Source organism: Globicephala melas, chromosome 10 (genome assembly GCF_963455315.2).
Source record: "Globicephala melas chromosome 10, mGloMel1.2, whole genome shotgun sequence".
Lineage (NCBI taxonomy): Eukaryota > Metazoa > Chordata > Mammalia > Artiodactyla > Delphinidae > Globicephala > Globicephala melas.
The window spans coordinates 96,605,531-96,620,618 of NC_083323.1; the positions used below are offsets into that span (position 1 = coordinate 96,605,531).

The 15,088-nt window shown below is 56.5% G+C and overlaps 1 protein-coding gene and 1 long non-coding RNA gene across 3 annotated transcripts; one reads left to right on the forward strand and one right to left on the reverse strand.

The window, feature by feature from the left end:
- Positions 1–935: 935 nt before the first annotated feature.
- On the reverse strand, positions 936–2,938 carry LOC115841054 (uncharacterized). Of its 2 annotated transcripts, none has more exons than XR_011377756.1 (3): positions 2,791–2,938; positions 2,395–2,559; positions 936–1,607 (listed from the first exon to the last, which is right to left on the reverse strand). It is a non-coding gene; the product is annotated as an uncharacterized lncRNA (long non-coding RNA). The 2 variants fall into 2 exon arrangements; XR_004034667.3 differs by having other exon boundaries at positions 2,395–2,692.
- Positions 2,939–3,258: 320 nt separating this feature from the next.
- Positions 3,259–14,961, forward strand: TNFRSF1A (TNF receptor superfamily member 1A). Its single transcript, XM_030834657.2, has 10 exons — positions 3,259–3,542; positions 9,982–10,135; positions 10,350–10,478; positions 10,694–10,843; positions 10,990–11,068; positions 12,840–12,910; positions 13,034–13,147; positions 13,463–13,491; positions 13,678–13,951; positions 14,082–14,961. Exons 1-10 carry the CDS (start codon positions 3,504–3,506, stop codon positions 14,387–14,389), a joined length of 1,347 nt encoding a protein of 448 aa, XP_030690517.1. The 5' UTR covers positions 3,259–3,503; the 3' UTR covers positions 14,390–14,961.
- The last annotated feature ends 127 nt before the right edge of the window (positions 14,962–15,088 follow it).

Sequence of the window (15,088 nt, forward strand, 5' to 3'; positions counted from 1 at the left end):
CGGGGGCCGGGAGGGGACTAGGGCAGGTACCAGTAATACAGGGCATGCGTTTTTCTAGAGTGTTTACTGAAATAGGCAGTAATCTGCACACTTGCACCGTATGAGTAGTTATCCAAGATCAGCGCATCCAGGGGAGGTGCGCCTAGTTTCTCTGTCCCAGGTCGATCAGACAGGTAGAGAAGAGAGTTCCAGTTGCCTCACTCTCCTTACTGAGCTTATCAGGTGAAGTGACTTGCCCAAGTTCATGATTCTTACAGAACCAGCTTGGAAGCCAGGTCTTCTGTGACTCAGCCTGTTTTCCTGTGACACATGGAGCTGGGATGTCAGGGGCTGGAACCCATGTCACCTCGACTGAGAGAGAGTTCAGTGCCCTTTTGATGACTCTGCTACCGTGGGGCCCGTGTGTGTGAGTCTGTGTGTGTGTGACACGTGATGGAGAGATGGGGCTCTGTTATCTAAAGCTCTTTATACTCTTTATCCTTTTCTTCATGAGCCCTAACAGCCAATCCTAGTTTGCCGCTGTCCTATTTCTCCAGCTCTCCCATTGTCTCCCTCCCCATGATTTCTTCTTCCCGTGGAGGGATTATGCTTATATACTCTCACCTCCTCCAAGAGACTGGTTAGCTGTTCATATCCCTAGATCCATGCACCTCTCACCATCTTTTCTTTTGTTTTGTTTTGTTTTTTGCGGTACGCGGGCCTCTCACCGCTGTGGCCCCTCCCGCTGTGGAGCACAGGCTCCGGACGCGCAGGCTCAGTGGCCATGGCTCACGGGCCTAGCCGCTCCGCGGCATGTGGGATCCTCCCGGACCAGGGCACGAACCCGCGTCCCCTGCATCGGCAGGCGGACTCTCAACCACTGCACCACCAGGGAAGCCCCTCAGCATCTTTTCTTTTAAACAGAATTTTATTGAACAGTTGAATACCATGTGTCTCAAGACTTTAAACCTGCTGAGTAAATAGGCATTTATCCTAAACAATGAAAGAAATTCTCCTTTTGTGCCGGGCTATGTGTAATGGCATTGACGGTTGGCACAGACTACTAAAAATTCCTTGTAACATTAAAAATAGGACATTGACACCTGAAACTAACACAACACTGTAAATCAACTATATTTCAATAAAAATTAAAAAAAAATAGGACACTGAATAATAATTGTGAATACAAATTATTACCATTGCTACCACTGACTGAATGCTTAGTATACGGCAAAGCCTTGCTAAACACTTTACATGCGTTTGCTCATCAGTGCGTGCTTCCCATTTCTTACGTGAGAAGCCTGTGGCTCTTCTGGCGTCTTTACACTGGAAACTGGGCAATTTGACTCTCGCACTTTATTTCAGTGACTCTGCTTCTGTAAGAGCTCTGCTTCGGGTCCATGCGTGCTGTACTTGGAGCCTCCCTGTGTGTTGGTGGAGGGGACCTCCTTCCTCTGTGAGTCCAACTTCAACCCTCTTGTCCCTCAGAAGCTGGAGGATGGGGTGGAGTGAAGTCAGCCAGAAGTGGGGGCGTCCAAGCTCCGTTCACATCCACAGCTCTGTTCCGGGAATCACAGAGGGGCACCAGGAAAGGGCCAGGGAGGGTGGATAGCAGCGTGGGGAGTCAGCTGGTGGATCAAGAGGCAAAGGGGTGAGTAGCTCTGATTCCAAGTCACAAAGCCCTAGGACCTCACTCCTGTCTGGTCTCCCCGCATTTCCAGCAACGTCAACGGCTGGAGGACCCGGGGCCTGGACTGGGTCTAGGGAAGGTCATTGTGGCCAGAGAATATTTGGGTGAATGTTGTACCCTTGTTGTGGGATTCACTGGGGAGATGTCCTGCACAGATAAGCATGGCATAAAATACCCAAAGAGGGACTTCCCTGATGGTCCAGTGGTTAAGAATCCGCCTTCCAATGCAGGGGACGTGGGTTCCATCCCTGGTTGGGGAACTAGGCCCACCTGGTGCAACTACTGAACCCCCACATCTCAACTAGAGAGCCCGCATGCTGCAACTACAGAGCCCACCTGCTCTGGAGCCTGTGCGCCACAACTAGAGAGAAGCCCATGCGCTCCAACGAAAGATCCCGCGTGCTGCAACTAAGACCCGATGCAGCCAAAAATAAATAAATAAATAAATATTTTTAAAAAAATACCCGAAGAATCGGGTTGGGGGGTCTGACTCAGAAGGACTGATGGAAAGCGGTAATTATGTGTCGTAGCAAAATGGGCCCTTAGTCTGAAGTCAGGAGTCTGGGGGCTGGGCTGGCTCTGCAGGGCACATGACCTGCGTGCCTCTGGGCCTCCGTTTTCTCGATTATAAAACAACGGGGCTGCGGTAGAAGATCTCCGAGCGCAATTCGGATTGATGTATCGGAATATTTGGGAAAGGGGCACTGGGAACATACTAGTAATACCTGATGGAGAGAGCTGTAATTCCACAGCGTTGTCACGGATGTGATCTCATTAGGACTCATGACATCATCTTCCCCACGAAGGCAGGCCAGGCACTGTCGCTCTCATTTCAAAACCGAGGTCTTTTGAGAGGTCCCACCATCGTTTGGAGGCAGAGCCAGGATCCGCTGTTGGGAGCATCGCCCAGCAAAGACTGGATGAGAACTGGGGCGGAGGGGGTGGGGCAGGGAGGTGCGGGGCGGCAGGGCCCCAAGTCAGGGCTAGGCTTTACTCTGAGGTTTGGGTTGGAGGCGTAAATTCCTAAGAAAGTGAGAGATTACGGTGTCAGTGGAGAGCTCTGGGGAAAGGGGAAGGGGTTCTAAGGAACACTGAGGACTTGTCTGGTATCAGACGCTTACCTGCCGGTGTCAAGAAATCCTGCCGGCAACCTCACGAGACAGCGGCTCTCCATTTTGCAAACTGGAACACAGCATCCGAGTTTGCCCAACACCACCCACCTAAAAAGTAGAGAATCCTGAGCTGGAACCCAGCGAATCTGACTCCAAAGCCCCGAGTCCTTCTACTATGGTTCATTTGGGAAAGGCCGGGCGATGGGGGGAGGGGGCAGGGGGCCGGCGCTCCTGGGTGTCTGGGTGGGAGTGGTCAGACCCGCGCACGTGGCAGGGCAGCTGGATCCGGGCGCCCGCGCTCGCACTGGGTACAAAAGGTTAAGGCACCTTGGCCCCCCTCCTCCCGCCTCCTCCCGCCACCTCCCCCCTCCTCCCCCCTTCTCCCGCCTCCTCCCGCCTCCTCCCGCCTCCACCCGCCTCCACCCCGGCTCTTCCTGTCCTGAAGTTGCAACACCCCCCCTCTCCCTTCCCCTCCCACCTCCTCTCTGCTTAACTTTTCTCTGAGTTCTCCGAACTCAGGCTGCAGTGCCGGCCTTCCGGGTTTGAGGTCCCCGGGACCCGGCTGTGATCCGCGCCCCAGTCTCAACCCTCCACTCCCCTGCCCGACGCCCGGGCTCCACTCCGGACCCTGCTCATCCTGGGACTGTGTCGCTGCCACTGTCGCCTCTGTCCATCACTGCCTGAGCCCTGATGGGGGAGTGAGAGGCCACAGCTGGCCGGACATGGGCCTCCCCACCGTGCCTGGCCTGCTGCTGCCACTGGTGAGACGGGGGACGGAGGGCGGAGTGGGCTGGCGGGCGAGCGGCGCCTGGGGCGGGAGAGAGCCGAGGGCCGGGCCCCAGCCTCAGGCCTGCGCGGCCTGACCTCAAACACTGCCCCATTCATTCGCTGCCCTGAGTCGGGAGCAAGGGAGAAGTTTGAAAGGCACGGAGGGAAAGGGGTTCCCGGGCTGCCAGGAAGACGGGGGGCAGGTGCCCACGGCGGGGGCGGGGGAGTTTGTTAAGAAACCGAAAGGAGTGGGAGAAAGAAGGTCTGTCCTCTCAGAGTCCAGATGGTTCTGAATTGTGTCCGGCAGGTCAGCAGTCTTGGGCCGTGGACAGGCGAGGCTGCCGGTGAGCCCAGCTGAGCACACCCTGCTGGAGGGCAGGGACTGGATGCCAGCGAAGTGGGGAAACTGAGTCTGGGAGAGGCCCTGGCTCGGGGCGGGTAGGCTTGGGATGCTGTGTGTTGGAGGCATTTGGGAGGGGGGTCGGTAGCCGGATAGGCCTCCCCAGGCCCAGGCCTCCCCCCCGGGAGGCACGCTTCACCCTGGGTCTGTGGTCCCTGTCTGTGGGCCTGACCCTCCTCCCCCGCCTCAGAGCCCTGGACCTGCCCCCCAAGCCCTTCCCACGGACCCAGACAACAGAGCACTTGCTTTCTTCTCCCACAGCTCAGTTTGGGGAAGTTGGTAGACAGTTGTTTTCGTCACTGGAAAATGTCCCTTTCTCTTGCTTCAGCCTTGTTTCAATGCATCCCTGACCCCTCCACGTCCTGCAGTCGTCCTGCGCAGAAATCCAGCCCCTCGCCTCCACCTAGCTGGGGGCACTGCGTTGGTCACTTTCTTCAGGGTTCCTGCTCTTCCCTGGCCCAACCGCCACTCCCCACCCCTCCTCCCCTACCTCTCCTCCCCCACCTCTCCTCCCCCCACCTCTTCTTCCCCCAGGGTCTTGTACTGTGTCCCCAAATCATCCCTTTCTTTTCTGTCCCGTCTCCTCAGACTTCTCGAGTCTCCTTTCTGAACCTTTCTCTCCAGTTCCTCCCGCTCCCTCTGCTTTAGTCCACGTTTCTAGACCCTAGTTCCCTGCGCAGCACCCCGCCACCTCCTGTGGCCCCAGGCCCACCTTTCCCTCCTGTGCAGGCTGTCCTCCCCAGGGGCTCTCCCTGCTCCCCATCCAGCTGCCCTGCCTTCTCCTGTCTCCTGGCAGTGAATCCCCTGGTCCTGTCCTGACTCCCTCAGGGACTAGCTGCCTGGACTTGAGCAGGTTAACATAACCCTTCATGCCTTGCTTCTTTATCTCTAAGATGGACAGAATCGTCACTACCTCATAATGTCGTTCTGAAGATGAAATAGATAGATAGATATTAAGTATTCCATTCATTTCTGCCTGCTCGGCACTAGATACTCTTTTAGGTGCTGGACTTACAGCAGTGAACAAAAGTCTCCGCCTTCATGGAGTCTCTATTCTAGTGCAGGAACAGGGTATAGCAAACAGAAAGCACTCAATAAATGTTAGCTTTCCTATTCTTAATAGTATCAGTAGTGGTTGTAATTACTCAGTGGCTTCTGCGTTTGGAAAACAGAGGTACGGGGGAGCCTGAACAGATGAAGGAATGTGCCTGGGACTGCAGCTGATCCAGCCCGGGTTGGGGTGTGACAGCTAAGGGACCAAGCTCAGCCTGGAGCTGGAGGGGAAACAGGAGGTGTGCAGTGCTGGGTGAGGCTGTCCACGGGCTTTCCAATGGGCAATGCAGGGAACTGTGATTGTGTGGCGGCGGGGCCGGGTGGGGGGGGCGTGGAGGTGGGGGAAGAATGCGGGAGAGACTGTAACAGAGCACATAAGATCTTGCTGCTCTCAACGAGCTGACAGTCTTGGAACCAAGACAGCTTATAGCAAAAAATGATTTTAGAGCACTCCAGGGAGAAATGCCCACAAAAGCATTGCGATGTGGTGCCCTGGAACACCCGTGGGAGGCAGAACCAGGAGGGGTGTGAGTGCCGTCCTGCTGCCTTTTCTGCTCAGCTGATCTCAGCTCCAGCGCCTGTGCTCCCTGCAGAGATGCAGAGTCCACAGTCGCCCGTCTCTGACCCAACTGAGAGCTCAAGCCATGTATTCACCTGGGCATCCCTGCGGGACCTGCGTCTCTACCGTGCTCCGTAACTGTTTGTTGAATGAATAAAGGATGGAATGAGGGACGAAATGCCTCATAGAAGAGTGGTTTTGGAGCTGAGCTTTAAAGCCACTCACTGGCAGCAGGCTGGAAAGAAAGGGGACTGGTTTGAGGTAGAGCGGAGGAACGGAGAGATGGGATTTTGTGTTGGGGGCTGGTGGTGGCAGGAAGCTGAGCACCTTGGCTGCAGGGGAAGGACCCTGTTGAGGAACAAGAAGAAGCGAGAAAGAGAAAATTGGAGGAAGTGGGGGAAGGGATGGAGAGAGAGTCCTGACTGTGGTCCCAGGTAGAGGAATTCATTCATTCATTCGTTCATAAATGGTTCTCTCAGGGCCGCTGCACCTGGGCATGTGTCCAGTATAGCAGTGAGGTACCTCTGCAAGTTCTCATTCAGGGAAAGAGTGACCCATGGAAATGATGTTTGAGGTCCGGCCCCGGAAAGGAAGATTCCCACACCTGTGGGTGCAAGTTGAAGCTTAAATGCAGATAAGAAAGCGTGTAGGATGGATTGGAGCAGGAAAAAGGCGGGAAGACGGTTGCAGTGATCCGGGTGTGAGGCAACCCCTGGACTTGGAAAGGATTGAGAGATGACAGGGGAGGTCTGGCAAGATGGACTACAGACTGGATGGCAGCACAGGAGGGATGGGGGCTTTGAGGAGAGAAGGGTGGCAAAGAGAAGTTGCTGGTGTGACATCTGTCCAGGTCAGGAGGTCGATGGATTTCCTTTGGGGCATGTTGAGGGTCTGGAGAATAGCCAAGTGAAGTGGGCATCTAACAGGCCAGAGCAGAGGTTCTCAGACTCACATCTGCCGTTGTGTCGTTCGTAAGTGACACAAAACCTTCACTCACCAGGGATGCTCAGAAGGAGAGGAAGGCTTGTCAGCATCTCCTGTGAGGGTGTTTGCGGTTGTGCATGTGTGTGGGAAGGAGAGGGGAACTCTCCCCTGGAGATAAATATATGCCTACAGGGAGGCACTGACTCCCATCTTCCCACTTTGGTTTTCACTGGCCTTGACTGGAGTGGAAGACAGATAGTCATGAAATCACCCAGTCAAACCACATTTATTTCCCTCTTCCAGTTCTGGGTGCGGAGGATTAGACATTATCTCTGACCAAAACACTTTCTCATCTCTCATCGCATAGTTTATGGTCTGTTTGGGGAGACCGTATCTACTCACCCTAGGTAGTTATGGTAAGAGCCCAAAATAGGTATAGTTTATTCATATTTTTAAAGTTCACAGGGTGGTTATGTATCTCATGAGCTGGAGTGGGGGGAAACCTCATTAATGGGGGGCTTTCGGGGAGGGAGGCCGGGCCTCAACTGGGCCTTGGAGGAGAAGCTGTCGTGAGCTCCCCAAAGATTTTGACATCCAATGAACACAAGACATTTTAAGTTAACGAACAGAAGAACGCAGGACGGGACCGTGAGGCTGCTGGGTGGGAGCTAGACCACAGGGTCCACCCCTCCGCCCCCAAGCCGTGGCCCCAGCACAGGAAGTCACACTTAAAAGACTCCCTAGGCGGAAGTTATGGGGGAGCTGGAGGGGTGCTGGGCCACCCCTTCAACCGTCTCTCCACAGGCACCCCGGCTTCCTGCGCTTCCCCTGCTCCAGGACACAGGCACTCAGGCTGCCTGGGGTCTGGGCGCTCAGAGTTCACCTCCTAGCTCCGCTGTTTTGCTGCACGGTGCAGCGGCTGAGCACTGGCGCCAGCCAGTGCCGAGGAACGGTGCCTGCTGGCTCCTGGGGTCGGAGTGGGCTGGCTCCGGGGGCTGCTGGGGACTGGGGGGACCCGGGGAAATGGTGCTGCTTGTCTTACATCCCGTCTTGCTCGCTCCCTCCCGGAACTGGGTGCTCAGGGCTCTGGAGTTTTGCCTGTGCTGCCATTGGGCTTGTGGGAGGGGCGTGTGGAGCCTCAGAACTGGCCGCGTTTCCTAAGGATTGTTTGAGGACCCCAGGGAGGTGCCCAAGCCCAACCCAGCTGGCCAGAACCAGTCAGGCTGTGGGAAGGCAGTGAACCCGGGTGGGAGGGCAGCCTTGGTTTGCTCCCTTCTGGAACTGGGAAGTGTCGGGGGCGGGGTGGGGCTCACGTGAGAAGCCAGGGAAAGGACAAACCCGCAGAGAGACTGGCTGAACCCGGAGGAGGAGCCTGGGCGGGGCTGGGTCTGAAGGAAGGATGCTGAGGGGTGGGAAGGAGCTGAGTGGCCCTCAGGGAGGGGCGGGTAGTGACCTGATGGGAGGAAGCAGGGGGTCGGCCGAGACTTCCCTTTGGGATGGAATGGGATAGGGAGCCATTTCCCGAAAAAGTGGGGCCAAGGGGGACTGAGGCCCATTGCCTGGCTCCTGGGAGGAGAAGGGGAGGAAAGGGGCCTCTGAGTGGGGATTGGAGGGAGAGACTGGCCCACAGGAGGAAGGGATCGGATCGGGTCCCAATTGCGGGCTGGTCCCTTCAGCCTTTCTGCTGACTCATGACCCTTGAGGAGCTGGGGAAGCTGCTGGTTCCCTCTCCCTCCCCTAGATTCCCTCCCTCCCTCTGGCCTGAGTCACCGGGCAGAGCTTCTGGGAAAAGATTTCCCTTTCCCGGATCTGACTTAACCCCCAAAGTGCTGGAGATCGCGGTGGGAGGCACGTGGACGGAGAAGGTGCCTCTCCCTCCTTCCTGGGAAGGACCCCCACCCCACCCCAACCCGCCGCCGTTCTTTTTCCTGATGCTGTCTCTGCCGGTTGGCTCTGCTCCCAGCCTCCTGGGTGGAATTCCAAGTGCCAGTGACCTTAGGTGCTGTGAGCCCTTCTTCGGGGAAAGGAACCACACTCTCAGGACTGGGAAGTCCTTCCCATAAACACTCCAAGCTTTTCCTGTTGCTCTGGAAGCCTCAGCCCTGTTCTCAGGGGAGGTGGCACAGCGCTGGAGTGGCCAGGGAAGGGTGCTGCCTCTGGGTGGGGAGGGCGCCCTACACCCCTGGGGGGTGGCAACTGGGTTTCTGAGTGTGGCTTCCCCTGTGTGGGGCTGGGGCGGGGGCTTGGGCTTCCGGGCCGCTGCAGCGACACCTAGCGGGGGACTTGGGTGTGACCTGCCTACAGCCTTGGGCTACCAGGCCCTCCTGTCCTGGGCTGGGGTTTCTGGGATCTGATTAGCCTGTTGCTCCCAAAGTTTAACATCCTTGGAGGACATCCTCTTATCTTCATATAAGGCGGGCTTTGTAGCAGAGAAAACAAAATCAAGGGCCAGGGAAAGCCAGGAAGAGGCTGGTAGGAGGTGAAACAGCAAAGTCTGGGTTGGAGCTCAACACAGCCTCCTGGCCGTGCCGTCCCAGCTCTGAAGCCAGGGCTGGGCGAGTGATTCCGGGATGGGGGCCCGGCCTGGGGCCGGAAAACAGGCTCCCCGGACACCCCGATGTGCAGAGGGCAGAGGGACTCCCTGGCACGCCCTCAGCTCCTGGCTCGGTGGTCTTTGAGCCAGACCCCCAGCCTCCAGCCGGCTACGATTACGTGTAACCTCCATGCCTGTGCCCCCTCCCGCCCCACCTAAACCTCATCACCTTTTCTACCCCCATCCCTGACCCTGAACTTTCCCTTTTTCTCCACTCCCCCTTTGCCCGGGCCAACCTGGGGTGTTCGTGCAGGTTTACTGGCGGAAGGGGATGCAGCACGGAGTCCGAGGGCAGGATCCTGAGTGAGGTTTTGGTACAGATTGACAAAGAAACTCTTCCTGTGGCTTCTGCCCGCTGTCCAGGAATGGCCCCCACAGGGACATCGCTCACCTCCACTCCAATCTGATGTTACAAAAAACCTTTTTAATGGCATAACATAGTTCAGGAAAGTGCACAGATCCTAACTGTTCACCTCCGTGAATGTGCACAGTGAATACGCTGTGAACGCAGCACCCAGATGGAGAAGCGCCACCCCAATCTTTAGGGCTACTCGTCGGAAGGAAGGTCCTGTTCCCAACCCAGAAAACTCCTTGAACATCTGCCTTGTGCCCAGCACTAACAGCTGCTTCAGGGAAATAAGGATAAAATACAGCCCGTGCCTGGAGTTTACCAGCCTTGAGTTGGAAGGACAGAAACGCACACACAGGACAACCAGAGGACAACTAGATGGCACTGTGCCGGCAGCCTAGGCTTAGAGGAGAACGTGGCGTGTGAGCGGGAGTGGCCTGGGGAGAATGTTCCGCTGAGAAAAGACTTGAGCTGGGAAGGCTTTAGACTCGCTCCCTCTGAGACCCCACCCCTCCCTCTCCTGATGGGGTCTTCTCCATCTGACTCTTCCCCAGGTGCTCCGGGCTCTGTTGGTGGATGTGTACCCCGTGGGGATTCATGGGCTGGTCCCTCACCCCGGGGACCGGGAGAAGAGAGAGAGTTCGTGTCCCCAAGGGAAATATAGCCACCCTCAAAATAATTCCATTTGCTGTACCAAGTGCCACAAAGGTAGGAGGAGGGGTAACCGTGGGGCTCCTCAGGGGCCCTGCTTCTCCCTTTGCTCTTTCCAGATGTTCCAGAACGTGGGGTCCCTGACTTGGCTGCCTCTCCAGGGCTGGGAGTTTCTCCCTCCTTTCCTCTCCCAGGGACTTCGGGGAGGTGCCCGGGCCGTCCTGGGGCTGGGGCTCCTGGCTGCAGCCTAACCCCGACCCCCCAATCACAGGTACCTACCTGTACAATGATTGTCCGGGCCCGGGGCTGGACACGGACTGCAGGGTGTGTGCCCGCGGCACCTTTACCGCTTCGGAGAACCACCTCAGACAATGTCTGAGCTGCTCCAAGTGCCGGAAAGGTAAGTCCCAGCAGGGGGGCGGGACTCTAAACCGACTGGGTCAGGTGGGTGTGCGTGTCTTGTCTCCAGGGGAAGGTACGAAGCTGTGCTGCTGCGGGTGGGCAGGGATGCATGTGCGCAAGTGAACGAATGCATGGGTGTGAGCGTGCGTTACCCAGAGAGACACACCCGGTGGGGACAGTGGGAGCTCATACCCCATCTACTCCCCGCACCAGAAATGTTCCAGGTGGAGATTGCTCCTTGCGCAGTGGACAAGGATACCGTGTGTGGCTGCAGGAAGAACCAGTATCGGAAGTATTGGAGTGAAACTCTGTTCCAGTGTCTGAACTGCAGCCTCTGCCCCAACGGCACGGTGCACCACTCCTGTGAGCATGGCCCTCCCGACCCAGCTGGTCACCCCGTCTCCGGAGGGCGGTCTCCAGCTTGCTGTACCCCTGCCCCCCCGGTTCTCCCTCCGGCCCTCAGGGTGCTGGGCCATCCTCCTTCAGCTGTGCCGCATCTCTCCCTACAGGCAAGGAGAGACAGGACACCGTCTGCCACTGCCACGTGGGGTTCTTTCTAAGAGATGCTGAGTGCGTCTCCTGTGCTCAGTGAGTACTTCTGCTGGCTGCTGGGCACCGGATCGGCATGGGAGGGGGAGACTGTGGGAGGTGCTCTGGCTCCTCCAGGCTGTTTGGATGGGAGACACTTCATGTCAAGATACCAGACAGTCCTCCCTGCCCCCAACTTGTTCCTAAAATCTCATGAAGTCTCTGTGGATAGAGGCACATACCGCAAGGACTTGAAGTTCTTTTTAGACATTCAGATGTTTTTTGGAAGACGTTCAGATTCTTGAGCAACAGACCCTACTATGGATTCTAGGAATACACTTTTACATCTCTGAAATCATACTGCATCTTACAACAGTTGACGGTGTATCATGGTTCAGTTGGCACCTGTGTGTGTGTTTGTGTGTGTGTGTGTGTGAGATGTAAATCGTAATGTCTCTGATTATTGATCTTAGGTTTAATGCAGTATGCACTTTCCTCCCCAGTCCCTTTGACCGCATCTCCTCACTCCTTCTGGCTCTGCAGGGGCTGTTCTTGCACACTTGCTTGCAAAGAGGAAACTGAGGGTTCTAAAGTTGAATTGCCCTGGGTTTAACATCTCAGGCTGTGTGAGCTTGGGCAAGTGACTTAACATCTCTGAGCCTTAGTTGTTTCTACCTTTAAAGTAAGGATAATGACATCAGGTTGGCAAAGCTGTAAGGACCACAAAAAATAGCCACAAAGTGTCTGACAAGAAACTATGTTCTTTTTCCCACGAATTTCTTCCCCTTAAAAGCACTTCTACACCCCTTCCATGTGGTTCTCACCAGGAGCTTGTGAGGTGGGCAAAATGACCTCTCCCTGCTTTCAGATTCCTGCTGAGAACTCACCTCCTCAAGTTCCTTCTAGGACCCCTGATGTAGTTCTCATTAGTCCATGCTGCCCAGTGCCAGCTCCAAAACGGGAAGATGCGCTTGTTCTAGAGTGTTCTCTGGCTGCCCCCAGCAAGATGTGTTTTTTAATTGTTCACATGCATGCTAGACCCCTCTCTCAAAGTTAGGTGCTGTCATCAGCAGTGTCATCTAGAGAAAAAGCTCTTTAACCTTTTTTTCACTGGATTCTCATCAGTAAAACAGTGATAAAATAACAATTCAATGACAGTCAGCATTTATTGAGGGCTTACTATATGTCAGGCATAATTATCTCACTTAATCCTCAATCTTGACAGTGGGTAGGATCCCTGTTTTACTGATGAGGAAACTGAGGCTTACAGGTGAAGTGATTTGCCTGGAGTCACACTGCTAGCCAATGAATGGGGCTGGAATTTATACCTGACTCTGACTGCTTTTAACTCTTTTTCTACATAATGTCTTTTTTTTCTTTCTTTTTTTTTTTTTTTTGCGGTACGCGGGCCTCTCACTGTTGTGGCCTCTCCTGTTGCGGAGCACAGGCTCCGGACGCGCAGGCTCAGCGGCCATGGCTCACGGGCCCAGCCGCTCCGCGGCATGTGGGATCCTCCCGGACCGGGGCACGAACCCGTGTCCCCTGCATCGGCAGGCGGACTCTCAACCACTGCGCTACCAGGGAAGCCCTCTACATAGCTTCTTCAAGATCAAATCCAGCTCTAAAATGAAATGATGTGGGGATTAACTAATGTTTCTTTCCTCCGCATCAATTCCCAAGATAGGATTAATTTCCATTATATCAAGAGATAGCTAAAATATTTGTAAAGCCAAGAATTTCCAACAATCTGTGTGGTTTTTTTCTTTTTCTTTTTTTTCCTGTATTCCTCTTACGGTGGGCCCCTACTCACCAGCACTCTCTCTTCTTTTAGCTGTAAGAACACGGAGTGCGAGAAGTTATGTCCAGCTCTACCTGTAACTAGTAACAACTCTCAGGACCCAGGTGAGGAGAATTATCCTGGTGCCCATGCCCATGGACCCTTTCCTAGTCATGCCCCTCCCCATCCGTCCTGCCCTGCTACCTCCAGAGCCCCTCTCCTCTGACCACAATCTGCTCTGTTTCCAGGCACCACAGTACTGTTGCCCCTGGTGATCGTATTTGGTCTTTGCCTGGCATCCTTCCTCCTCATTGTTTTAGCATGCCGATACCAGCGGTGGAAGCCCAAGCTCTACTCCATCGGTGAGTGGGGCCTTTGGGAAGGGAAAGGGTGCTGGTAGGAATGCAGGAGGAGGCTTCAGAGGAGGCGGGAGGGAGGGGTGCACAGGCATGGAGGGAGATGAGGAATGTCCCCTTAGTTCGCTGGCGAGGACCCCACTGGCACGAGGTGGTCTTGGACGGCTGGTGAGAGCTCATACTGCATCAGTAGCTCTCTCGTCCCTGGGGCCACATAGGCCCTGAAGCATGTCACCACAAGTACCCATCGCCAGCCCCATGATGGGCGCCAGGGTTGAGAGAGGAAGTGAAATCTGTGACGCTTTGTCTCTTTTTTCTCAGTTTGTGGGCAGTCGGCTCCTGTAAAGGAGGTAAGGTGAAACCGGGGAACTACCCGCAGTCTTCCCTGACTGTCCGTTGTCATCTTGTAACACCCAAATCGTCCTGGGGCTCCCCTGATTCCCTCTAGCCCCAACTCCCGTCCGGAATCCAGAAGAAGGAGGGCTGGGGCTGTATTTCCTCTTCCCCGCTAATGCTGTGCCTTCTCTCTCTCTCAGGGGGAGCCAGAGCCCCTGGCCCCGGCCCCAAGCTTCAGTCCCATCCCGAGCTTCAGTCCTGCCTCCAGTCCCACCTTCACCCCCTGTGACCCCCCGTGGTCCAACTTCAGAGTCACATCTCTCCCCAGAGAGATGGCCCCGCCCCACCAAGGGGCTGGCCCCATCCTCCCTGCGCCTCCAGCCTCCACCCCCGTCCCCACCCCTGTGCAGAAGTGGGAGGCCAGCGCCCACGGCGCCCCCAGCGCCCCCAGCGCCCCCGCTCCGCTCGCAGATGGTGAGTTCCTCATTCATCCTCGCAGGGAACCCCGGCCGGGGAGGCGGGTGGGCGGGGCGCCCGGGGCGAGTGGGTGTGGGCCGGGTGGGGAGGGCCGCCGCTCCGGGCTCACCGCGCCGCCTCCCGGCAGCTGACCCCGCGACACTGTACGCTGTGGTGGACGGCGTGCCCCCGTTGCGCTGGAAGGAGTTCGTGCGGCGGCTGGGGCTGAGTGATCACGAAATCGAGCGGCTGGAGCTGCAGAACTTGCGCTGCCTGCGCGAGGCGCAGTACAGCATGCTGGCGGCCTGGCGGCGGCGCACCCCGCGGCGCGAGGCCACGCTGGAGCTGCTGGGCCGCGTGCTCCGCGACATGGACCTGCTCGGCTGCCTGGAGGACATCGAGGAAGCGCTGGGCGGCCCCGCCCCCCTCGCGCCCGAGCCCCGCCTTCCCCGATGAGGCCACGCCCCGGCCCCTGCGGGCAGCCCTGAGACGGCTGCTTCCTGCCCCAGGCAGCCTGGAAGGACCCGCGAGATGCCCTCTGGATCCCCGTTTTTCTGGAGGGGAAGGGTCTTGGCGGAGCAGGCATGATCTGGCAGCCACTTAACCTGGTGCTACTCCCTCAGTGTATATCTCAGCTGCCTGAGCATTGCCAGCGGGTGAGCTGTGTGTAGTGTGTGTGTCAGAGTGTGTGTGTCTGTGTGATGTGGAGTGTGTGTTACTCGTGAGAGAGGCTGAGTGTGCCAGGAGCCCAGGCGGTGGCTGCGGGGATGAGGGGCGCCTCATTGCCCATTTTGGACTTGGAGAACCCAGCAAGGCTGCTTGGGGGCCCCTGGTTGGTCCCTGAGCCTGTTTCACAGTAGATAAGCAATCTTTGTTTCCATTATGTACACTAATAGAACCTTTGTCCCCCTGCCTGGACAAGCACAGAGTAAGCCGAAGTGTCCCAAGGCAGGGGAGGCACAGAACAAAGGGCCCTCCCGCTGGAGCTGTGGACTTGTAAATACACTAAAAGCCCGGAATTAAAGCTGTGCTCCTGGAGGGAGTGGCCTTTTGCGTGGTGGGAGGCGGGGCCGGGGCCGTGATCCTGGCGGAGTAGGGGGGCGGGGGATACCTCACCCTCGTGCAGCCCAGTAACAGAGGAGTCACCTGTGCTCA

Excerpts from the sequence above, each read along its gene's own strand:
- TNFRSF1A (XM_030834657.2), top strand. The coding sequence starts at position 3,504 with ATGGGCCTCCCCACCGTGCCTGGCCTGCTGCTGCCACTG. Across the intron at positions 11,069-12,839 it reads GAGTGCGTCTCCTGTGCTCA|CTGTAAGAACACGGAGTGCG; the intron begins GTGAGTACTTCT and ends CTCTTCTTTTAG. Across the intron at positions 12,911-13,033 it reads TAACAACTCTCAGGACCCAG|GCACCACAGTACTGTTGCCC; the intron begins GTGAGGAGAATT and ends CTCTGTTTCCAG.